The 27,462-nt window shown below is 38.3% G+C and overlaps 1 protein-coding gene across 8 annotated transcripts in view; it reads right to left on the bottom strand.

The window, feature by feature from the left end:
• The window catches only part of sdk2b (sidekick cell adhesion molecule 2b), a 342,012-nt gene that overhangs the window by 150,902 nt on the left and 163,648 nt on the right, over positions 1 to 27,462 (bottom strand). Inside the window, exon 1 of one of the 8 annotated variants that reach the window (XM_056245435.1) lies at positions 4,604 to 4,652. The exons of the other annotated variants lie outside the window; for them this stretch is intronic. Coding sequence (XP_056101410.1) covers positions 4,604 to 4,649 — 46 coding nt within the window. The 5' untranslated portion in view covers positions 4,650 to 4,652. Of the gene's footprint in view, positions 1 to 4,603; positions 4,653 to 27,462 lie in introns of those variants that run through there. 8 annotated transcript variants of the gene reach the window in all.

The raw sequence follows: 27,462 nt of genomic DNA, 5'->3' as shown, positions 1-27,462 counted from the left end.
ACGAGTTTTGTACGGAATATGAATTAGCCTATGATATGAAGCTTAAAATATGCCCAGAAAATAGGCATGTTTGCACTGAAAAGGATCATTTAACAATTTAAATACAGCATAGTGCTAATTTAACACACAAAGTGCCTGATTAAACTGGACTGTGAATGGTTAGTGACCAAACCAGCCACCTCTGAGATAATTCACAGCGTTACAAACATACAAACATTAAAAAGTTACTGTTAAAAAGCCGTTCAACTCTTGTGCTCTATTCCTGATCAATCACTGGATAAGTGACTAGACAAACCCGCTCAGTCTTTAATTTTCCTGCCTGTCACACAGATTTTCACACCGCAATTATGTACTTTACAAGTGCTACTATTCGACATGTCACTAGCTGACAAACAAGTAGTATCGTGCAACCTAGAAAATCTAGCCGTGGGCTTTATGATGGATCTTAATCCCTGGCGTATTTATAGAAGAAAACATATTTAGCTAGAGTCAGATATGGTGATTTGAAGCTGCAGTCCACTGTATGTGTAATAACAGATTAGAATAAAATAAATGAGGGGAACAAACAAACAGATACGGATCAGATAAAAAAAGAAAAAAAGCATCCCAGGACAAGTTGCCGCTTCACTCTTTCAGATACTGAGCTGTATAAATCTATGAAGCTATAACCAATCAAATGCACCATTTCCACAGTTGCCTCTATTGTTACTGGCATATAAAATGATTGATGTAAAGAAAAATGGAGTGGGAAAAAATGTTGATGGCATGTCAGAATGATAGATGAAGAGATCTTATCCCGTAAAATCCAGTTGTTGAGTCTCCCCGCCGAGTACGGCGTCCCCCTCTGAGATAGAGAGGCCCTGATGTGCAGCTGGGATTTGACCCCAACCCATCCCACTTCTTTCTCTCCCTCTCTCTCTAAATTCCCTTCCCCACTGGGTCTACTCTCGAACCACGGGCTTATCCTCCTGCTACTGATAAAAAAGTAATAAAGCTTCTTAATGGCACATCAGTTTCTGCCTTTCCCATCTCTGCGATCCGCAGTGGATTCGGGGTCCCTGAAAATAGCGCTTTGTTGTTTTATGAAACAAAAGGAGCAGGCAAGCGAGCGTCTACGGGCTCCCTCGTGGTCTCCAGGTCCACGGTCTGCCATTCCAGAAGGCAAAATAAGCAACACTCTCAGACTTCTCAACGGATCTTCCCTTGCCCGTACCCTCCGCTGAATACTCGCTAATGGCTGTCGAAAAGACTCGGCTTTCTGAGTCCAGGGAGGAAGAGTCTCTAAAGGAAGGGGCTCTGGAAGTTTAAGATGGTTCTTTGAAGGGTTTTCTCCTACAGGAGAAGAGCTAGTGATTGGGGTCAGTGTGACTCTTTATAAATGGAGAGTTCTATGTGTGCCAGATCATCAGGTCGGAATGTTCACCTTAAAGTTTCCTTTCTGATGAGCTGAGAGGGGGTCGATGTTATTCGATGCTGTTTGAGTAATAGTTCTATTCAAGGTGACCTGAACGAATATGTGCGCATATGTTTATTCACCGTGTTTTGAAGCAGTTTGACCAACTACCTGACAAATAGAATTGCAAATGTGACCTGCTCCATCACTTTGAGGCGTTTTGACCCAGAAACACATTTAGAGTTTTATGGTATGCGCTGAAGGAAAGTTTCAGCTTTCTAATATGTAATTATTGTGTTTCCACTCCAAGTGGAGATATAATCATTGTGGCTGTCATGAAAAAAAAAAAAAAAAAAAAAAAAAACATATTCAGAAAAAGATTATATACAATGTTCTGACTTTGTGTGTGTGTGTGTGTGTGTGGGTGGGGTTGGGTGGGGGGGTGCATACAATGGATCAAAAGTGACAGTAAGGACATATAATGATACATAAAGACTTCTATTTCATATAATTGCTGTTTTTTTAACTGTCTATTCATCAAAGATTCCTAATAAGATAATAATATGATAATTGATAATAATAATTATGAAGGATTATGTGACACTGAAGACTGAGTAACAATGCTGGAAATTCTGGAATAAATGCATTTATGAACTTTATGAACTAGAAAACAGTTATTTTAAATTATAATATATAACAATATTACTGTTTTTACTTTATTTTTGATCAAATAGATGCAGCCTTGGTAAGGGACTTTATCAAAAACATTAAAACGTCTTCTTACCACCTCCAAACTTCTTATAGGATGTATACAAAATACAAAATAACTAAGATATCAATAACAGGTTAAATATAAAAAATACATATAAAATATAGCACGTATATTTAAGAATGATTGTAGTGATATGCTCCTCTCCAACTTTTTTTAGTGAGGTTAGTTCTGAATGTAAATGTAACGTCATGTGACATGTTCACAGGGTGTTTTAATGATGTCTTTCCTTGGTTGACACACTGATTGAGATACATAAGAGATGATATACTGTATATTATTTATGAAGTTGCACTCAAAGACAGAGACAATCAGTTCACATCAGTTCACATTGAGGTAGCTACGGATTAAAAAGCATCACATTTGAATTAGACTATTTGACTTTAGTTGATCAAAAATAACCCACATAAAATATATTTTGCTTACACTCAGAAAAAAGGTACAAAAGCTGCTGGGATGGTACTCTTTCAAAAGGTACACCTTTGTACCTAAAGAGTGGATATCGAATGAAGAAAGAGTGGATATTAAATGGACCTAAATGGTACATATTAGAACCTTTTTAAAGGGTACCATCCTATTGACCGCTTTATTTTTTCTGAGACTGTATAATCACAAAGTTCTGACTCAAAATGACAGAGCGCACACCACATATTCTTCTAGAGAAGATCAGATATTCCTTACAGCCCCACTCGTTAACATTATCTTTTCAGCACTCGACTCTTCTGAGCATTGAATAGATCTAGTTACTCTTTCAACGTGTTGCAACAGAAAAAAAATGAAGCCTTGACGTGCTTCAAGGGTCCAAGATAACCCACAGAAGCCACAGGTCTAATCGAATCAGTCCTTCACCCTTATGTTTACAGCCGGGGAATCCTTTAGACAGATGTTCTCCCATCCAATCAATCCAAATCTATAGAGAGAATTACACCAAGGTCTAGTTTCCTGAAGGAAATCAATGAGGTTACTTTTTCACCTCAGAGTCAGGAAAATATCATGCCAACAGATGACACCTTCAAAAACACTTTGAGATAAATGTAGATGTTTACCTACACTGTGCCTCAAACATCTTCAATGATTCTATGACCACAACATCCCTTATAGTTATTCTCAATAAAGATGACCAAATTATACAAATGGAAAAACGAATTAGACGACAGAACAGACCTTGGAAAGACAAATATCAGTGTCGACAAGGCAGGCAATTGAGAACTCGGATGATGAAAGCCGCCCACTCCCTGACTCAGCCAGAGAAGGGATTGTTGTAAATAAAAGGAACGGTAGAGGCTGGTCGGGGTGATGTCTCTGTGGGACAACCTCCAGACAATAAAAGCCATTATGCTTGCTGTGGCCATTAGGGTTCCTAAAAGCCTGATCCGGACCTCGCAGTGGGCCCTCCACCTGCCTGCTTGAGTCGACTTGACAGCTCAGCCCTAAGTAACCTGCCCCCATACGCCCGGAGGCATGTCCTGGGTATGTGGGCAGCGAGAGACATGCTTTGATTGTGCATTCACTCGGCTGATTTCCGAGAAGGTACACAACTGAACACAAAAGAACACTCTAAGCACAAGCAAAGCATGAGCAACTCCTGTCATGGAGAGCTGCAGGCACAACCATGTTACCAAACAACATGCTTTTCATGATCTCGGGACATATTCATACACTAGAAAACATTAAATTGGTCATATTTACTTTCTTAACACACATTCATGGTTCGACAGTGCACAGTTGTGAATGTTATTCCAAACTATGTTATTCTTCAGTATCTTTCATCGAAATCTATGCACTAATGAGCCAACTTGTTCACCTTTTCAACAAACAATGGTCATCTAGACTAATACAATCACTTTAAAAGTGAAGTGTAATTTTGGTACCACTAGTGTCACCAAATGGAATTGCAAAAACAGCAACAGGTTTCTTGAACACTCCCACATCTGCCATTGGTTATCCAAAAATATATTGGTATAGCCATCGCCGTTGTGTGGTGCTGGTTGGGATGTTCAAACAAACTAACTAGCGATGTTTTGATGGCACCACAGAGCCAAATGGTCAACACATTCTGAGGGAAAACAACAAATGACTTGCTTTAAGCATTACACTGTAAAAAATTTCTAACCCCCCCAACTCAAAATTTTCTAGTGACTGGTCACATCTAAATTTTTCAATTGGCCCAAGTGAAATTTTGCACATTTAATTGTATCACTTTCACTTGGGCCGATTGAAAAATTTTGATGTGACCATTCACTAGAAAATTTTGAGTTGGGAGGTTAGAAATTTTTACAGTGTAACCAGTTCTATTTAGCTTATGTATTATACTACTGATGAAGGTAATACACACTTTATAAAACCCTATCAATAGTTATCACAGTGATTTAATGCTGGTTAACATTAATGCAGTAATTTTTTTAAAAATAATAGGAAATAATAATAGATCTGAGTGTTACCATTGGTATACGTTGAGAACATCCATATCACCATCTCGGTTCCCATCAGGTAGAGGCTCAAATAAACGTGGCTTGATTCCTGGGACAACATCATCCTCTCTCCAACCCACTGGAAGCTCAGTCAGATCTGCCTCCATTCTGGTGTGAAACGCCCACTTTTCACCATCCAATCAAAGCCAGATGAATACCATTAAGTCCCACCCTACATTTTTTTTCTTGTTGAATATCTTGTTAAAGTCATAAATGTCACATTACAGAGTTGAGTGTAAAAACTTTTCCATGTGGACTTTAACAATGTCATGTTAACATCTAAATTAGTATTGGTATAACAAACTTTACAACACCACTACTATTCAAAAGTTTGGGTTTAGTTTTTTTTAAGTAATTAATAATTTTATTCAGCAAGGACACATTAAATTGATCAAAAGTAACGGTAAATACTCTTGTTACAAAGGATTTCTAGTTGAAATAAATGCTGTTCGTTTGAGCTGTCTAATAATCAAGAATCCTGAAAAAAATTGCAGCCCAACTGTTTTCAACATTCATAATAATAATAAACATTGCTTGAGTATCAAATCAGCATATTCAAATGATTTCTGAAGGATCATGTGACACTGAAGACTGGAGTAATGATGCTGAAAATTCAGCTTTGTAATCACAGGAATAAACAGCATTTTAAAATATATTATAATAGAACACAGCTATTTTGTATTGAAATATTATTTCACAACATTACAGGTTTTACTAATTTTATTTTTATCAAATAAATGCAGCATTGGTTAGCATAAGAAACTTCTTTCAAAAAAACATTTAAAAAATCTGACTGACCCTGTTGTATTATGCTTTTAGCAAACCACCAAGTAAAATTTCTGCAAGAACAAATGCGTTTTTTAATTCCAATTCTGATTAAGAGATGCAAGAGGGACTAAAGGAGCACATAAATTAGTAGAATCTAATCTAATGATGTATCAAAACACATTTGTTAATAGTGACTAATGTTTTGCCGAGGCTCACTGACATCTCGTCTCTAGACGTTTGTGCAGCTTTGACAGATAGACGCTGTGACCTCACTTCCTGTCTCTCCAGGCATGCAGATCAGGCAGACATCTGGTCATCCAAATCCCAGCCTACAGCTAAAACTAGAATCACACAAGCAAAAATAAGGGAAGATGGAAAAGAAAGACAAGGTGACAGGGATATCACGCGCTCTCTCTCTCTCTTTTCTCTGTCTGTCTTTCGCATCTCTCTTTCACATTTTCCTTGTCTTCTCTCCTCTGTCCTGCAGCGTGAGCTGTCTCGCATGGCTGCCGGAGCATCTCCCATCGCTCGGAGGCATTCGGAATGAGCAAAGGGCCAGGGCCACGCAGCAGCCAAATGGCTTTTTCTCCATGAACTCTTCTAGCGCTGCCTGTTCCTGAGGTGCCGACTGCAGGAGGAGAGAACATGTCTATTGTACAAAACAGGGATTTCCATGATGTTCAGCCATAACTGACCTCTCTTAAAGGGAATAAACATACAAATAAAATGGCTGCCAAAAAAATAAAATAAAAATACCATGTCTGCCGTCATCTACTCACTCTCATGTCATTTGAAACCAGTATGATTTTTCTGTTTAGGTGGATTAGATAAGGAGATGTTTAGTAGAATGTCCATTTGTTATTGTATATACAATTCAATTATGCAGTGATAACAAGCTCACAAAAGGACAACAAAATCACCAAAACAGTAGACCATATGACTTATGCGCTACATTTCAATACAATACAATACAATAGTGCCGTACAGGACGGAATAAAACAAAATAATAGTAAAAACTACCAACAAAGGAAAACACAACAATAGATAAACCATAGTTACCAAAATTAAGCAGTATTAAAGGCCAAGGAAAATAAATATGTCTTTAAAGAAGATTTGAAGGAGGAAACAGACGAGGCTAATCTAATGTGGAGAGGCTGTTCCAAAGTTTAGGGCCTGCAGTTGCGAAGGCGCGATCACCTCGCTTTTTAAGTCTAGATCTAGGCACGATGAGTATACATTGATCGCTAGATCTCAGACTTCTAGAGGGAGTGTACGGGCGAAGTAGATCAGTAAGGTACTGAGGGGCCAAATTGTTGAGTGCTTTATAAACAAATAATACAATTTCAAAATCAATTCTTAAGTTGACAGGTAGCCAGTGCAGTGATGATAAAACCGGGGTGATCGACTCGTACTTACGGGTCCCAGTGAGAAGTCTAGCAGCTGCGTTTTGCACTAGCTGTAGACGGGAGAGGAAAGACTGAGAGACACCAACATAAAGAGAATTACAATAGTCTAAACGTGATGTAACAAAAGCATGGATCACTGTTTGGAAGTTACTCTTGGTTAAAAAAGGTTTCACTTTAGAAAGTTGGCGAAGATGAAAAAAGCACGATCTTACAACAGCACTGATCTGTTTATCAAATTTTAGGTTATGATCGAACAGAAAGCCCAGATTTCTAGCGCATTGAGTTTCACAAGGTGCATGTGGACCACGGTCAGCATCAAGAACACAGTTTTCCCTGGGCACAAATAAAATGATTTCGGTTTTATTTTCATTTAAATTTAGAAAATTACTTGACAGCCAAAGCTTAAGTTCATTTAAACAGGCCAACAGGGATTGTAAACCATTTTTGTTGTTATGTTTTAACGGAAAGTAGATCTGAGGATCATCAGCGTATAAATGAAAGGATACTCCGTGTTTATTAAAAATGGAGGCCAGAGGTAGCATATACAGGATAAACAATACCGGGCCGAGGATTGATCCCTGTGGGACTCCACAATTTAGAGGTAGACTAGAGGAGGACTGATGACCAATACGAACACTAAAACATCTGTTGGTCAGATAGGAACGAAACCACTGAAGTTTCCACATTGTGAATGTGAAACCACATTTCAAGTTTATATGATAAAATTGGGTACGTTTATTTACTGAATGCATTATATGTGAGTGAGATTATACAGATGTACAGAATAAATTTAAGATTGTTACACATGCAAAACTATTAAAAGCTTCAAAAGATTTGGAATATAGTACCAGGGACCAGCAGGGTTTTGAAAATGTCCCTGAAATTAGAATAAATGTGAAATGTGAAAACTGCAGGTCACACACACTTTAGATTAGGGACCAATTTGCACTATTAACTGACTTTTGCCTCAATTACTCCTAATTACTGCTTATTAATAGTTAGTAAGGTAGTTGTTTGTAGGATTAAAGGGATACTCCACCAGTTTTTCTTATTAAACTATGTTATTCCCTTAACTAAGACGAGTTGATACATACCTCTCTCGTCTCAGTGCGTGCACTATATCGATCTGTATTGCCGCAAAACTATGTTAGCACTTAGCTTAGCCCATGCATTAAATATGGGCCTAGCAGAGAAGCGACCAAACACTTCCACGTTTTCCCTATGTAAACACAGTTACTCGAGTAGTGTAACTTGACCTGGGCTGGTGACACAAAATAAACCGTTGCGCTTTTCTAAGCGTTTAAAATTGATGACTATATTGTATGGCGGAATACCATAACAAGTGCTTTTGAGCAGTTCGACTTGGCGCAATAATATCTTCACTAGTGAAAAGTCCTCTCACCGGCTCCCGCTTCCTCTCCCCCTCCCTCTGACATTTCCGTCAATACAACCAACGTGACATGCGCCGGTAGTAGTAGTTCGAGCGGAGTTGACGAAGTAACAGGTTGTTGGAAGCTAGTTAGCATTCTAAACAGCACAGGCTCTCAATTTCGGTCGGCATCTGTGCGCAACAGTCACACTTGCACCACCAATTGCTGTTTGCCCGTGGTCTTTCGCCAGCTCCGGTCTGTTCTGGATCATATCTTTCTTTCCTCTCACGGTCCATAAGAGCTAATTCCTCCTCCGTGTACTCGGGTTCAAACAGATATGGCTCTGGGTCTTCTACAAAGAAGTCATAATCATCTACAAAGTCCGCCATTGCAAATGATCTGCAGTTTGCTAATAGCACAGGTAGTAAAAGCCACGTTGGTTGTATTGACGGAAATGTCAGAGGGAGGGGGAGAGGAAGCGGGAGCCGGTAAGAGGACTTTTCACTAGTGAAGATATTATTGCGCCAAGTCGAACTGCTCAAAAGCACTTGTTATGGTATTCCGCCATACAATATAGTCATCAATTTTAAACGCTTAGAAAAGCGCAACGGTTTATTTTGTGTCACCAGCCCAGGTCAAGTTACACTACTCGAGTAACTGTGTTTACATAGGGAAAACGTGGAAGTGTTTGGTCGCTTCTCTGCTTGGCCCATATTTAATGCATGGGCTAAGCTAAGTGCTAACATAGTTTTGCGGCAATACAGAGCGATATAGTGCACGCACTGAGACGAGAGAGGTATGTATCAACTCGTCTTAGTTAAGGGAATAACATAGTTTAATAAGAAAAACTGGTGGAGTATCCCTTTAAGGGAATTATAATATGATCATGTAGAATAAGGCATATGTGCTTTATAAGTACTAATAAACATCATCCAATATCCAAGAACTGGAGCCTAAACTAAAGTTTTAATATATACACACACACATATATACACTCACCGGCCACTTTATTAGGTACACCTGTCCAACTGCTCGTTAACACTTAATTTCTAAGCAGCCAATCACATGGCGGCAACTCAGTGCATTTAGGCATGTAGACATGGTCAAGACAATCTCCTGCAGTTCAAACCGAGCATCAGTATGGGGAAGAAAGGTGATTTTAGTGACTTTGAACGTGGCATGATTGTTGGTGCCAGAAGGGCTGGTCTGAGTATTTCAGAAACTGCTAATCTACTGGGATTTTCACGCACAACCATCTCTAGGGTTTACAGAGAATGGTCCGAAAAAGAAAAAACATCCAGTGAGCGGCAGTTCTGTGGGCGGAAATGCCTTGTTGATGCCAGAGGTCAGAGGAGAATGGCCAGACTGGTTCGAGCTGATAGAAGGGCAACAGTGACTGAAATAACCACTCGTTACAACCGAGGTATGCAGCAAAGCATTTGTGAAGCCACAACACGCACAACCTTGAGGCGGATGGGCTACAACAGCAGAAGACTCCACCGGGTACCACTCATCTCCACTACAAATAGGAAAAAGAGGCTACAATTTGCAAGAGCTCACCAAAATTGAACAGTTGAAGACTGGAAAAATGTTGCCTGGTCTGATGAGTCTCGATTTCTGTTGAGACATTCAGATGTTAGAGTCAGAATTTGGCGTAAACAGAATGAGAACATGGAACCATCATGCCTTGTTACCACTGTGCAGGCTGGTGGTGGTGGTGTAATGGTGTGGGGGATGTTTTCCTGGCACACTTTAGGCCCCTTAGTGCCAATTGGGCATCGTTTAAATGCCACGGCCTACCTGAGCATTGTTTCTGACCATGTCCATCCCTTTATGGCCACCATGTACCCATCCTCTGATGGCTACTTCCACCATGTCACAAAGCTCTAATCATTTCAAATTGGTTTCTTGAACATGACAATGAGTTCACTGTACTAAAATGGCCTCCACAGTCACCAGATCTCAACCCAATAGAGCATCTTTGGGATGTGGTGGAACGGGAGATTCGCATCATGGATGTGCAGCCAACAAATCTGCGGCAACTGTGTGATGCCATCATGTCAATATGGACCAAACTCCCTGAGGAATGCTTCCAGCACCTTGTTGAATCTATGCCACGAAGAATTGAGGCAGTTCTGAAGGCAAAAGGGGGTCCAACCCGTTACTAGCATGGGGTACCTAATAAAGTGGCCGGTGAGTGTATATATATCTATATTGTATTGCTGGGATTCAAATAACATTGGACCACATTCATTTTCATTGTGTTGGGTACGGACAAAAAACAAATGCTGTGTTCTTTTGTACATACAGGTTTGAAATGACACGAGTAAATAATGACATAATTTTTGACAGTTTTCATTTTTATTCTTATCAAAGTGAAAGAGTCCGAAAAGCCTTCTTTGGTCTGACCACTGCTGACTTTTTCCTTCTGTGTTAATTATTCAAAGCAAACTCTTTTTCCTTTTTTTTTTTTTACTAAACAGCCAGGTGCTTCTGAACGATTCATGCTAGGCTAATCTCTCTCATCCCAAACCATTTACTCTCCAGCCTAGCTGAAGAAAGTCACTGGTCTGTCAAAAACTCTTGAGCCAGTGAAGACTTCAGGCAACCATTTAGACAGGGTTTACTTTGAATATCGCTGTGTGTGACTTGTTTGTGTCGCAAGGGGAATCGTAAAAGGACAAAATCGTGTGTGCTTTCTGTCAGCGACAGCGAGCAGAACATGAAAGCCGTTCTCACTCCACTAATACAGCAGCAGAGAACTCAGAGCCAAAAGCCTGAGGGGACCAAACAAGCTCCTACACACCAGTTACGCTCAGATAAAGAAAGAGAGAAAGAGAGAGAGAGACAGAAGGAAGATGAAGAATAACACTTTTCGGCATTACGCAAGTAAGATCCATCCTAGTTAGGGGCTTGCAAGCCAAGTAAAAGTGAAGGGAAAAAAGTGTTTCATGAGACTCGCTAAAGGCACACTTTGCATCAACACAAACTTGAATGACTTTTTTACCTTCTACGTGTGAAAGGTGGTTTTAGCAGCATGAAAATGAAAAGCGAGATAACGCCAAACCGGCATAAACGTGCAAACGTAAACATACACCCCCGTCTAATTTCTTTCCGGAGAATCGGCTCACGAGGCGTTATTCCGTTTTTCCATCTCTCCTTCGAGGAGAGTGGAGAATCTCTGTCCGGTGTCTGAGATCGATATATGGTTGGAGGGAGACGCGTGGGCCCTGGATCAATGTAAAAAGCACTCCGCAATGCTTTGAGCCTTGTTGGTGGGAGACAAGCGCCATAACTGCAATATGGATGCAGGAAAGATCAAACAACTGATGGAGGAGAGAAAGACTAGAAAGTGGGGATAGAGCAGAGAGAGGAGGGAAAGCAATCAGAGAGACACAGAGGACTTCCCAAAAAGGCAAAAGTCAGAGGAAAGAGGGACCACGACACTCTGTCACTTGATACCAGAAATGAGTACCAGACAGGAGTAAAGAGAGAATTGCACTTTTTAATAAGTCAGTAAGAGGCATTGCTGTACTTACTTGTACAGTTTATTTAGTGTAAAAGACCTGGCTTCAAATTTCATATATCTGTATATTAGGGCTGTCAGTAGAATATATAAATGCTTTTATACGCTGATTTCACGCAACCGCCATTTTGAAATGGCTCCGGTGGGAAGAAAACCGGAAGTGTCACCTTTAATCATAGGAGAGTCACGAATGCGATGGCGTATTGTTGTGTTTAATGTAGAAATTAGTTATTCTAAAAATGTACATACATTTCTTTCATACTTTAGACTATATACAGTGAAATTCATTTATAAATAAAATTATTTTTTTATATATAATTCAGAACGTAAAAAAAGAAGCAGGAACGAACTATATACATATTGGATATTAACATCCAATTGTGTAAATCGCGGCAGCAGCTTCAGGTTGGTAGTCCAAGGCATTGTTGTCTATCTGTACTTCCGGGGTTCTTCCCACCGGAGCCTCGCTTTCGATTTCAAAATGGCGGCTGCGTGAAATCAGCGTATACCAAGTTCTGTCATTAAACACTAGATGGCGCTGCCTGATGTGTCCTTAATGTAACCTGATGACTTTTATATCATTAATGCGTGGCACAAGCTGAGAGTTCCTCTGAAACCCCCCACCCTCCCCAGCTCCACCTGTATAGATCTTCAGAGAGTTGAAGATATCTAAAATAAAAATAACGTAATGCTTTAATGAACTGTCATGTGCTTCATCTTTAAGCCCCCAAATGAAGACAATTCAGCTTATGTATATGCTGAATCTCCAAAGAATTGTCTTCATTTGGGGGCTTAAATATATAAAGCATCACATTATTTTTATTTTCCAACATGATCCAGTGTTTTAAACAAACCTTTATTTCACCTATCTACGCAACTTATTTTTCAAACTGGCACATTTTTAATGTGCTAGAAAAAGGGAGAACAGAGGAGAAATCCAAAACAAGTTGTTTCATCTGTACACGGGACGAAGGTGTAAAGAGAGGTGAAATGGGGAAAAGATCAAACTTTAACGTCTTTCAAAGCTGTCTCTTTCAATCCACCTCATCTCACATTCGATTTCAAAAACAGAACTAGTCTAGTAAAACTTTCGAGAAGGAACATGACAGGATTGATCTCGATACCACTGTACCTTACCAACAAGGTCCATGTAAATCCTAAAAGAAAAATACAGTTTGACATGTCCAACAATGCCCAGGCAGCATTATTATGAGTAACAGCTGCTTGATCTACTGAATCTCTTTTCCTAAACTGCAAAACTGTGGAGAAGAGAAGAGCAAACTTGGAAGAATTGATCATTCAAACATGCAGAAATATCTGAGGAAGGATTTGAGAAATAAGTAGTTTCTAAATCGATTTGAGCCTTCTCTTCAGTGCAGGATTTGCATTTTAGCTTCAAATAATGGCTGAAAGATCTTTTCGATAGCTCAGCTTGTCCGTAACAGAGATGCCCTGCAGCAGGACAGGAACCTTTCTTTTTAAGACTACAAAATGGACAAAAAGCAACCCATGTTTTTCTGCCAGTTTAGCAGGTAGAATAATAATATAAATCACATTTTATTCAGATATGGTTTGCTCGGCTTACTTGACCTCCCTTCTAACACTGTTTTTAGCCTTCTCATATTCTGATACACTATAGGAAAATGAGCAGTGTTGCTTATAATTATTTTTTATTTTTTATTAAAAAAACATTAAAGAAATCTTACCGACCCCAACCACCCACAATACCCTAATATCTGGCTGCGCCAGAGAGTTTTAATTAAGTCTTATGCTCACCAAGGCTGCACATATTTGATCAAAATACAGTAAAAACAGAAATATTCAGAAATATTATTACCATTTAAAATATCTGTTTTCTATATTAATTTATTTGATAATCTAATTTATTCATGTGATGCAAGGCTGAATTTTCATTATTATTACTCGTCTTCAGTGTCACATGATCCTTCAGAAATCATTCTAATATGCAGATTTGCTGCTCACGAAATATTTCCTATTATCAATTATGCTGCTTTATTTTTTTTGTGGTTTATTTATAGACACTTTTGTAACATTATAAATGTCTTTACTGTCACATTTGATCAATTTAATGTGCCCTTGCGGAATAAAAGTGTTATAATTCAAAAAAATTAACTTAAACACTTTACAAAATATTACAAAATATTATCCTACAAAAAATAGTATCCAATAATATTAGCCATATTATCCTACATAAATGATAAAAAAACTGGTCCACAGAAATTAATCAGGCTTTTTATAACTTTCTCAAAGATGTAAAATGAAATACACACCGAAGTTACTATTTATAGTTAAGAGCTTAATTAAATTCTTAAATGTTAATTTGATTCATAGTAAGAGTAAAGCACAGCTAATAAGAATATGAACCACAAGGCAGAACGCAGATCCTAGCTCGATTTCTTCTTTGATTAACAACGGAAATTTCTGGTGCAAGCAGGTTCCTGTTTTCCCTGTCATAATAATGAGAGATATTTCAAAGAAGCAGGCCAAACAATGCACATTTTGTCAGAGCACTCCAAAAAAAATACATTTTGGAAGCTTCAGAGGGGAGAAGCCCGGAAGCTCCCGATCAAAACAAATAAAAGGCTCCTCAGATGGAACAAGATGAGAGGGATGTTCCATCAGGCAGACTCCATGCCAGACCTTTATTAGTCTCTGACTCACCTCAACGCTGCTCGGTGGAGCCCAGCAAACAGCAGATTAAATACATGGAGGAATTAAAGAAAAGTCGAAATCAAAGGAGATAAAAGCAGTCTTGCTCTCCACATATTAGCCATTCATCTCCGCCCCTGCTCCCAAATCAGGATCTGCGGGGGTCTGCTGGGAAGGGCTCAGTGTTGCGTCCCACTGTGACATTTGAAAATTAGTTTGCGTGAATAATACAGGCGGAAAAACTGGAGTGATTGGCACACGGCTGTTTTGTTGTATTCCAACTTCAACTTTACATTAAAGGGAATGAATGAGAATCACTGCATTGAGATTCAGGAAACATACAAGCCAATTAAACAAATCAGAACCACACAAGCACTACACTTCAAAAACATAGAGCTACTTAGTTTCTATAGTCTTGTTTTCCTGTACAAATATCTAAACATTCTTAAGATTCTCAAGATACATTAACTTGAGAAATAAAATGAATTAAGATATCAATTATTGGTAACTGAAAACAAGAAAAAAAATATTGGGGGTACGAATTATTTTTCGACTACCCTAATAATTTTTTCCCTTGGTTTAACCATAAACTCGCTTAATTTTGATACCTTTTTTTCTTTCAAAAAACAAGACTTACCTATTATGCTTTTTTACACTATTACTGTTCTTTAGTGTGTATTAATGTTGCTGTTTGAGCATGAAAAAGGTCTGCAAAGTCACTCCAAAGGGAGTTATTCTCCATATCACGCACTGTTTCTGAACTCCCTGGAACACCTCGTCTGTATTCTTGAGTTTTCATCTGGGAATATACGGCTCACAATATTCCCCATTTAAATAAATCCTGCCCAAGGCAAATGCAAAAGAAGGGGCGGGGCCTGATTGAGTTGCTCTGATTGAGTGTGTTGAAACTGGTTATGGTAAGGGTGACATTTCCGAAACACGCTCGAAGCGGTTGACCAATCACAACACACTGGTCCAGCTGACCAATCAGAGCACACTGCTCTTTTCGGTATAGGAGGAGCTTGGGATAGCTGCTAAACATAGTGTTACTGACAGACTGGGAAGAGAGGCACTGCAAAAATGTCAATATATGAAAAATACAGTGTTTTTTTTAACCTATTCTAGTAGACTTTGTATAGGGGCATAATATGGCCTCTTAAATATCTTACGTCATTTTGTTTATCTTTTGATATTTTCTGAATATTACATTTTAATGGAAATTCATGCAAGTCTAAGCTGCAAGCTAAATGGATATTTTAGACAAAAGATTATTGTGATTCACTGAACTTTGAACATGTAAAAAATAAATAAAACTTATGTCTGTAATAGGTATACACAGACTACATGCTAATTTGGAGATCTCACCCCGTACAGCTTTTCAACAATTGCTCATCTGAAAAAGATGAGTTGCACTCGAAAACCTCCGCCTAAAGGTATTACATTAATAAATTAAATTTTGACTGGTAATTTTTTACTGCATAAAAAAAAATATTAATTAGCTGTTTGTTTCAAATGATTCTCCTATTTTCATCAACTCACATACAAATGTCTTCAAGAAAGAACCAGCATCCTAGGACAAATTACAGTATTTAATGGCCACTGACTGATTTATATACCAGAAGACACAAGCATTAAAGTCTTGTTCTCAATTAAAATTCACAAACCAAAAGCATGCTACTTCATAAATGTCTGAATGGAAACATTAACAGCAACCAGCATCAAATAGCCCCCTGCTTCCACATTACTCTACATTAAAGTGTGCTTCACACTTAGTTAATGTCCTACTCTCCTCTGGCTCCCTGTTGCCTCTCTTTCTCCTTCCCTTTTGGGAAAGATGACACGGGGCTCGGCAGGAAAAAAATGATTAAGCAGTGCCGAGGCCTGCAGGGTAGAGATAGTCCAGCAAGTTTCATCACAGCTCTTAGGAGTCTTCAGGCAATGAGAAACAGACCAAGCAGACCAAGGTTTAAACAAAATTTTCAAACGTATTGAATTATTTATTTATTTATGTTCCCATGTTTATTTATTATTTCATTTTCCACAATTTTAGATTTTATAGGATATTATTGCATTGTGTGAAGCACTTTGTTACGGCAACAATGCATTCACAATGAACGCTTAGGTTATGGATTTTACTCATTAATCTCACACGGTTGTGATATTGCTTTTGTACAACAGTTGAATTAAAGGGATAGTTCCCCCAAAACATTTAAATTGTGTCAGTAATTACTCACCCTCATGTTGTTCCAACCCCGTAAGACATTCGTTCATCTTCGGAACACAAATTAAGATATTTTTGATTAAATCTGAGAGCTGGATCCAGGGGCGTTTCTAGGTTTTAAAAACATCAGGGGCTGAACCCGAAACATCAGGGGCTGGGGTGGGTAATAAGATAACATGATTCGATACAGAGAATAATGTATATTGCAGGCCTATAGGGGCAGACTGGTTAAAAAAATCCATCCCTGGCACTGTAACCACACCAGCCCACAATACCACACAGTCACGCATATTCAAATGTGAGGTAGTCAGGGGGGTTCGGGGGCACACTCCCCCGAGAAAATTTGGATTTCTCAGACCTACATGTGTGCATTTTAAGGTGCTTGAAGGTAAAAAACAAATTGGATGACAATAGCTTTAAATGTCAGTAGGAAGTAGCATAAATGATTTGTCAAGCAGATAACAGATTCTTAAATATAATGAGGATAATGTTGAAATGAATAATGATCCACACTTGGAAATGCAGAAGGTTTCTGCTTATTGTTGACAATACACAATCACATATTCCAAACAGGAATGGCCTTAAATGAGAAATCTTTCAAGGGTTATTTTGCATAGATGTTACATTTCAATCAAACACCAGTGCAATCTTTTTGTGTCCAGAGGCAAATGAGCAATTTATATATTAGCATTAAAGATTGGTTTCAGCATCTTGTTTCTTTCTTAAGTTAATCAATGTTTTTGGCACTAATCAGTTCAATTAAAGTTCAATTGTTCACTCATAAAGACAGTCACTTGTCGCCACCTACTGGCTTAATGATGCAAGTTGGGCAAACACAGACAAGCGGAGTGATACAAACGGTGAAAAGGCTGATACTGGTGAAAAATTCGAACACATTCGAGGACCATACAAATATATATACTTATAAATTTTATAAATATAAATGTATACTTATGAATTGTGCTTATAGTTTCTGTAATTAGCAAAGAACATCTGTGGAATACATTGTAATAATGTTAATCAAGCTGACTAAATCACATGACTGCGCAGCAGTTAACAATAAAAATACAAAATAATTTAAAACAAAGACAAGCTAATTATACAAAGGAAATAATATTACAGATCTAGACAAATTGGGTTATACTTAAAATAATGTCATGAACGATCATTTTGGCTAGTGTATTTTTCACATTTTCGGTCACAAAATTAAAAAACATTATGACACAAGTAAGTTTTGATGACTTTGTTTGCAATATTGATAAAATGTTAGAAGAATATTAATGAAAAATGAGCCAAAATGTGTAACATTTATGTAGCCTACAAAGGAATACAAAAGCCCCGACAGGAGTTTTGACGCAGCTTTAATCTCCCTTTTGGTTATTTCAATACTTAACTGACGACAGAACACGACGGTACATGCTCGTAGTTTCTTTTGCGTGATACAGGGCCCGCCGCATTTGCGCGTGATATTGAAGAGTGCGCGCCGCGAGCACACGGCTGACACGAGAGGAAAGTTAGTTTTTCTAAGTTTTACTGACATATAGCCTGACAACATCTGGTCTGACAGAGGACTGTGCGGCGGTGCTGACTGCGTTATTTATATATATATTTTTTAATTACTGTGAGATTGTTTGCTGTTGCGCGCAGATCCTGGAGATATTCCAGGATAGGCTGAAATCACTCACGTGGTGCGTCTCTGTGTGAGAGACACATTTCAACAATCATCAGTCAGAGACAGCAGCAAAGCCAAAGCACAATGAAATAAGGCAACTTATGATTTCGGGGGTTTACAAGGCTATTGTCCGGTTTCATATTTGTCAGTCGATTTTTCAAAATACATTCGGGGCTGCACTCAAAAAATTCAACGGCTGACGACGCCCCTGGCTGGATCACTCCTCCATAGGCTTCTAAGGGATCGAAATCTTGCCGGCCCAGAAAAGTTATTAAAGACATCGTTAAAATAGTCCGAGTGACTACAGTGGCTCAACCTTAAGTTTATCAAGCGACGAGAATACTTTTTGTGCGAAAAAACAAACAAAAGCAACATTTAATAGTAGCATCACTGAATGAATCAGTGTTTAAATTAAGTGCATGATTCAATGAAAACTTGAAAATATTCATTAGTTTCTCTTCCTGAATGAATTGGCGTTTGTTTTAAAACGAATGATTCAAAAATGATTGAATGATTCATTGACTCACTCACTCAAAGACAGTCACTTCCCTAACAAAAAAATAAGTATACTTCGTTCATTTTAATGAGTATACTTAAGTAAAGTTCAAGTATATTGTAACTTGTAAGTATACTTTATGTAGTAAGTCAAGTAATATCAAAGTACTAGAAGTATAGGTGTAAGTACTCACTACTCAATACTACTTGGAACTAAATTGGCCCACTTTTTAGTGTATAAAAGTATACTTTTATACTTTAAGTGTAACAGTAAACTTTGAGAACACAACTAGCTTTTCGTTAGCTTAGCTTAAAGTTTTTAGTTTGTACTGCAACTAAAAGTGAACTTAAAGGTGTACTGATAGTTTTCTTTAAAAAATCTATATTTTCAAACAATGTAAGTTTATAAGACAGTATGTAAATCTACGCGAAAAAAAGAGTATTTAATAGGCTTCTGAATCAAAAGTGTAAACACAACACTTAATTATACTTTTAAGTATATCTCGATCAAAAGATTGGGCCAAATATACTTAGACTTTTCTGTGAGCAAGTCAAGCATACTCAAGTCTAATTGTAAGTATATTTCTGAGAAGTACATTAAAAAGTAGACTGTCACTGAAATGATACTTTCTTATTTTTAGTTTAAAAGAAATAGCACACTTGAATAAACTTCTTCTTCGCAAGGGTTGTCGCCATCTTCTGGTGTAATGCCTGCAGAAAGATTCACTGAAAAATCCCAAGCACTAATGCAAAAACTGAACAAAATGTATATTTTTAATGCTTTAATATTATTTATATATTTATATGCATAATATACATTAAAGATAACAACCCCATTAGCGAAGTGGTACGATTAAATTATTTGAATCCTTTCTTTCTACTTTTTTTTTTAAAACATAATGTATGATTGATATATTGCAGTGTTATTTTTTTCATCAGTTTTGTTAAAATTAGTAATGTTCAGTTGGCATCTTGATGTATTTTTTGTCTCGTCTCTGTTTACGCTGATAAAAAAAAAACATCATCAATAAACATTTTGGTCAGCAATTGCGTGACGATATCAAATCAGACATAATGTCTGAACCCAAAGGCTCAATTAAAGTAGTTCAACGTTTTAAATGCCAAAAAACAGCTGCCCAGTTTCATCCCAAACCAAGCTCCAAGCATGCTTTCTCCCCAAACGAATCCATACAAGCTGTCCTCACATCTATAAATCATCAAAGTGGATGACGACACTTCAGCCTTCCCACACTTCTCACATGGGGCACTAGAAACGGAAGCCCCTTGGACTCGAGGCCATACCCAGCTGTCGTGTCATATGCCATTGAAGACTGGCCGGCCCTCGGTGAATAATCCCATCCTGGAATGCGTGGAGAATTCAGATGCCATGCGTGTGGCATGCCAGCCACGCATGAGGTCCTGTGGTTCACGAGGCTGGGAGACTTGGCATGGAGATTGGCTGAGGTACAGTTGTGTCTGGTGGGAGCAGGTGTTGCAGTGGGGGGGTCAATCGGGGGGTTCAAATGCTGCAACCCCCGCCATCCACACGCTTTGCCTGAGTCCGAGAACAGGTGCGGCGGGGCACAAAGGGTTCAGTCCAAAACCCGAGATTAAAAGAGGCTTTAATACAGAATTGTATTATCAACACCGAGTGACGGGCCGGCTGTGGGGCTGTGAGGATGTTTTTACAACCCTGCACACACACTGTACAGTGTCGTTCTTCCGCCAAAGAACGGCCGTGCCAGCTTGGATGCCTCTCTGTAGCAATAACCAGATGGATTATCTTTAGAGAAGAGACACGGGCATGTTATCCGTGCAGACCTGCCAGGCTCTTATCGTACAGTAAATTCTGCTCACCGTAATTGACTTTATCACCCGGCCCCCGACTGTCAAGTCCACTTGGACTCCATGAACATGGCAGAAAGAGAAAGAATGAAAAAACATCTGCTTGTCCTGAGAACATAACTTACTGTTTGCTTTGACCCCCCATCCTAAAATATAATGTCTATGTATAAAGAAGAATTGGTACCACTTTACAATAAGGTTCATTAGTTAACATTAGTTAACCTTAGTTAACAATGAACTATACTTCTTCAGAATTTATTAATCTTAGTTAATATTAATTTCAACATTGACTAATAGGTTATTAAAATCAAAGGTTGTATTTGTTAACATTGGACATTGCACTGTAAACTAACATGAACAAACAACGAATAGCTGTATTTTATAAACTATCATTAGCAAAGATTAATAAATACTGTAACAAATGTATTGCTCATTGTTAGTTAATGTTAGTTAATACATTAACTAATGTTAACAAATGAACCTTATTGTAAAGTGTTACCGAACTATTTATACTCAGTGGCTATATATTGTCACTGTATAGCCAAAGCAAATTATTAAAATATTATCTGGAGAATATTTAGTTTGTATTAAGTTGAAAGCATATATATTTTCTACCCACTATCACAGTAATTCTAAATATATAATCCTTAAATGAAAAAAAAAGAAGATTTTTACATTACTAATATATTAAAATAAAACTAAAGATGTAAAAAAATGCTTTTATTTTACATCTTTAGTTTTCATTTTGAGGATACTTTTTAAAGTTTTTCTTTAATGTGCTTTTGTGTTTTTTTTTTTATATTTCTATTTAGCTTTTTTTTTCTATTCTAGTTTTAGTCATTTTATTTCAGTTTCAGCCAAGGCAATATTTCTAATTTTATTTTAATTTTATTTAAATATTAGATTTTATAATAATAATTCTAATACATTTTATTTGAACTTTATTTCAATTACCGAAAACCTTTTTTTCCTCTCTCAAATTTCCCAGAACCCCCTGAGCCCCCCCTGAAGAACTCTGTCAGAAAACCCCAGCAGATTCTTTTTTTTTTTTGCCATGAAAATGATCAACAAGAATTGCCATGTGTTTTTTTAAAGAGTCAAACATGTGTTCAAAAGAACAGAATCATCACCTCTGGGAAAACTAGTGCAAAAAAAGAAATGGAAATGCTGTCATTCAGGTCTGTGTAATACTGTTTACATCTTCCACACACTCAGAAGCTTCAGAGAAAAAAAACATTTCTTGGAAAGAAAATTCCAACAAAAAAGAATACATCCTGAAACCTGATTAGTTAGACTTCATTACTACTATCTATTGTTATTTTCAGAGGAAGAAATAACCCGTTTCTTAGCCGCTAACAGTTTAGGTAATTCATTTCTCACATTTTTTCCGCAGCACGCGCGGTTCCGTACGGGCCCCTGTGTTGGTTTATCTCCGGATCCTGAGGTGAACCTAATCAGGTGCTGAGGCAGGGGACTATGTGTCATGGCAAAGTCAAATAATTGGATCTTTGATTTAAGAGCTGCATGAAAAACTAATTGCATGAGTTTGTCATCACCTCTCCTCTTGTTCGCTTCCTACGGCACCGATCGTCCCCACAGCTCCCAGAGAGTTGTAAAGAAACAGAAACTCGTTGTCTGCCTCTTTGCAAAACCGCGGTTGATTTTATTGCCTATTGAAGCCTTGGTGACCACAGCCAAACAGCTTTGAATGAAAAGGGCAAAAAGCAATTATTCGATTTAAGATGGCATTTGGATACACAACGGCCAAATGAGCATTGATTAGAGGAGAGAAAGGCTGATGTGGAAATATAAAAGGAGAGCTGTCAACGAGTCTAAGACCGCAGAGTAAATAGGTGAGGTCCCGCTTTCTGTTTTCTCGCGTCCCGCTGACATTTTGCCCACCTCTGCACTGGAACTGGGAAATAATCTGGACCAATCGATTCACTGTTAGTGCTGTAGTTCTGCCTTTCATCAGCTGGGAACCAAGAAAAACACGAGCGCTGGAAAGAAATATTTTTAACGGGTACATCAATACACGCTATAAGCACGTTCTGTTTCACTCTATGTTTTTCCTCTTTCACTCCGTTTCTTTTTTTACACTCTTGTTCCTGTTTACTGACAGGCGCCTCATCAGCACTGCAACACGCAACAGGAATCAATACAATCTGTACACCTGAGAAAAGATTGTTATTCTGATTTACTTCCGAACCTGAACAATGTGGCAGTCGACACAAGCAGCTTTGTCTGAAAGTGTGTTTGCATCATCTAGGGATAAACGCGAGACACTTTCACACACGAAACTCGTAAGGTGCCACATTTGCCATTCACACACGTGACAGTTATCCTTCTTTTATACGTATTACCAATGTCGGGTGTAATAATGCATTACAAATAACATGATGGTTAAATGTGAGCAGGCATTTACATCGCATCTCACTTGCACAAAAACAGATTCAGTATTCCTCCAAAATAATAAAAATGGTGAAATGCAAACTCAGAATATTACACAAACCTGCAATAATTAAACATGTTAAATAACACAAATATACTTTATGTATTTAATCTCACTTTATGTATTACTTTCCATAAAAAGTAACCAAGTAACACAATTAGTTACTTTTTTAATGCGTTACATGACTTTTAAAAGCAACTTTCCCCAACACTGCGTATTACTACCGTTCAACACCGGCAATTAAACTCAGATAGAGAGAAGCTTTTACACGCAAATCTGATTCTTAGCTTTGATAAAGCAATTTGAAAAGCTAATTTTGTATAGTTATTAACCATTTCTGAATAGAGTACCCATAAAAATGTTGTCTTAAGGATATAGGGGGGGAACATTATTCCTCCATGCCTGTCAGACTGCTTTTGTCAGTCCAGAACCACAGACGGCAAGCCAGGTGGTAGAGATGGTCTGGCTCAACGGGTCATGCCAACACACAGGGGGGCTGTTTATGGGGGCCATGCCAGGGCTTTTAGTCTGACCGCATGCCTGGCACTCTTTCCCATGCATGTGGCAGCTAGTCCCTACAGGGCGGTTTGAATTAGGCTGGCACATATATGGTGCAAGGATAACCGCCGAGGGCATGGCTGATCCAGAACGCTGGGATGTTTGGAGCGCCGCCACTCAGGGGTGTTTCAAGCAGCAGGTAGACGTGATCGAATCTCGATCCTCCTGCTGTGGCAGAACGGCACCATGGGAGAAAAAACTAAGATCGTGGGTGTGCATGTGTTTGTCTGCACATGCCTAACATGTGCTTCCTGCTGCGATTGATTTGTGTGCACAGACATAAATGTGATTTGAGTTACATGAGTCCTAAGGGAACGTCACAATGCCAGGGAAGCATCCTCAATTCTCTTTTTTCTCTTTTGCATATTGTCAGATAATAGCATTTCCTGTTTTCTCAGTGCCACCGAAACACGCTTGCTAGAGTGCTGACCCGCTTAATGAATTCACTGGTCAGGCGTAATTGACTGTCTTGTTACATGAACTTAACCTGCAGGATGCAGGCAACCCTGCTTTTGTTCTCCATTACACCGCTGTTCTGGAATCAATCTGTTTGACGTGACTGAGGAAAGGTAAGAGGGAGAGACAGACAGAACCTATTAACTATCTTTGCCCAATACCTCCACATTAAGGTTTCAAGGAATGACCTGACATTAAAGGTAATATGTACGATTTTTGTAATAAAATACTCAAAAAAACACTTTCACAGTGTGATCATTTCATGCAGGTGTACTTACATTATCCCAAAAGTTCCCAAGGATTTGTAAATCCAGAGAAATTCCAGTTTTTAAAAATCAAAACTAACTTTAGCTGGACAATAACTTTATCCTATGCTAAACAATCTGTTACGGTAATTTCTATTATAACTGTAAAGCTGCTTTGAAACAATACTGTTAAAAGCGCTTTATAAATCAAGGTGACATGACTTGACTTCGCAACTTGATCTATCCACAGAGACTCCGCTCGCGCATGTGTTTTAATAGACAGGTAAGCAAATATACATTATTATACACTACAGTTATATTGCACTTTTTTTGTCCTTAAGTAACACTTTTTATGAAGTCTGGTGACCAAGTCTATGGCAGTGAAATTAAGTAGGCTATGTGTTGCACAAAAATATTTAGCCATTGCATAATACTGTGGGCTTGTTCAAATGTACTTTTAGTACGGTTGTTTTAAACGTGAAAAACTGCGCAGCATTAACCCACCAACTCATTTGACAAATAGTCATATATTAGTAACAGGCTAATATAGCATTAGGTCACTTTCCTGGCAGCTAATTCATTACGATGACATAACATAGTGTGATCAAACATTGTACAGCCTAATACAAAAACAAATTTATTAGCTGATATATAATTTATATGATTCGTGAATTCTATACATCTCTGGATGGTGAAAATGTCATCTCCCATCGTTCCACTCTCCTTCATAGCGTCATCAAGCTTCGTCTGTGTTATTGTTTTGAAATTGCGACCTCTAGCGGCGAAAAAATTACATATTGTACCTTTAAAGTCGACATGAAGTCAAAACTAATGTAATTAACTTGCAAATTAATAAACAATTTCATTAGTTTTTTTAAATGTATTTTCTTTACTTTTTTACAAGTACTTACAGATTATGAATGTTGCCTGTAAAAAAAATATTTAAAAAATATTTTTCAATTTTTTTATGAGTAACTACAAACCAACATTTGGTCCCAAACGAGCAGATGGTAAGTTTGGGACCGGATGGATGGATGGATGGATGGATAGATAGATAGAAAATTGGCAAAAGATAGACAGATAGATATATACTGTAGATAGATAGATAGATAGATAGATAGATAGATAGATAGATAGATAGATAGATAGATAGATAGATAGATAGATAGATAGATAGATAGATAGATAGATAGATAGATAGATAGATAGATAGATAGATAGATAGATAGATAGATAGATAGATAGATAGACAGACAGACAGACAGACAGACAGACAGATAGATAGATAGATAGATAGATAGATAGATAGATAGATAGATAGATAGATAGATAGATAGATAGATAGATAGATAGATAGATAGATAGATAGATAGATAGATAGATAGTGCTCTGACTTTAATGACATGGCAGTATATTTCAAAGTGTTTACCAATTGCACAATAGCTTTAGTTTATTTCAACGCATTCTCATCCCAAGGCGTCACTAAATGACAATTTTGACCATGCTTCAATATTCGACGCTTTAGGCACCCTTTAGCGTCAGTTACATGACGCGATCCTAGGGCGTCATCTGACTGACGCTTTACCTTTAGCGTCAGTTAGATGACGGGGGTAGGTTTAGGTCTGGGGTAGGAAGCGTCAGTTACATGACGCTAAAGGTAAAGCGTCAGTAAGATGACGCCCTAGGATCGCGTCATGTAACTGACGCTAAAGGGTGCCTAAAGCGTCGAATATTGAAGCATGGTCAAAATGATTCCCAAGGCGTCAGTTTGATGACGCCACAATGGAATGCCCACTTTTCACGATCAATCAAGTCCCGTCCTATATTTTTACCTTGAATATTCAATTTCCTGTTTCACCTAAAAATTTGTCAAGTTACAGAAGTAAAATAGGTTGCGAATGGCATGTCATATTGACTTAAAGTACATTACAAAACGGGGTCTCTACTGAAAAGGTGACACTTTGATTTCTTGCAGGATCTGCAGGGGGGCTGCTTCAGAAGAGGCTTGTTTCACCATTCAGCTTCTATCACACACACACACGCGCACACGCGCACACACACACACACACACACACACACACACACACACACACACACACACACACACACACACACACACACACACACACACACACACACACACACACACACACACACACACACAAGCACGCACGCACACACAGTGGCCGGTGCCAGTAACACTTTTGCTTCGTCAGTAAACAGTCGACCGTCCTTGTCACTAAAATGTTTATGTTGTTGGCACAGGCCTGCGGGGCTGGCAGCGAGGCCCTGAACCGACTGAGAATGGACCCAGAAGCTTCCAGAGAGACACAAATAATGACAAAGCGAAGAGAGAATAATTTGTGACACTTTACTTGATCCTGCTGTATCATATAGCATCTACTCTGGTGTCACACTGTAAACACTGAGCAGATATGTGTCGCACGGTCAACTATAAATCAGCCAATAGAATCCCATAGACATACAATTAAATCAGATTTGAGAGTGCCTCAACTTCATTTCATGATTAAATTGTGATGAATTTGCAGTTATTAGCACAGGTCTTTTTAAGAGTGTGCCCATAGGATCAAACTTATAAGAGTGGTTATCTAGCTCGTGGATGCCACTGTCAGGGGAGTCTGACCTCCCTTAGAGAACTCAAAGCTCAATGAGATAGTAGTCACTGATGCCATGAGCTCATTATCTAGAGGGGACTGGAGGAGATATGGAAAGTAAAAAGTGGTGAGGACAAAATTTTGGTGTAGGATTTACTTTAAAACAATTTTCAGTCAGAAATGGCTAGTAAATGTCACAAATAATTACAAAGATCTGGCAAATAACATACATTTTTGAAGTATAATAGCATTTTCTTCTAAAACATACTCCATAATCTTTGTTATGTGAATCGAAAGGGGAAGTTGCTTGCTTCCACTCTTGTGAACTTGTGAGTGATGTGAATACGTGTCACTATCAGTATTTTCATTTAAACTCATTTCTTTTCTCTTCATATGGGATGACCTAGACATGTTCTGGACAGGTTTTTGAGAGTTTCACCCATTAGAGATGCCTGAAGAAAAGTTTATCTTCATGGCGAACAAACAGACCTCTTATTTTCACTATACATTTCCCTCATCCCCCCCCCCCC

This window comes from Rhinichthys klamathensis, unplaced genomic scaffold, assembly GCF_029890125.1.
Source record: "Rhinichthys klamathensis goyatoka isolate OS25496 unplaced genomic scaffold, OSU_Roscu_1.1 h1tg000030l_1, whole genome shotgun sequence".
Lineage (NCBI taxonomy): Eukaryota > Metazoa > Chordata > Actinopteri > Cypriniformes > Leuciscidae > Rhinichthys > Rhinichthys klamathensis.
Note: the sequence above shows the minus strand (reverse complement) of the source record. Positions and strands in the feature narration are given on the sequence as shown.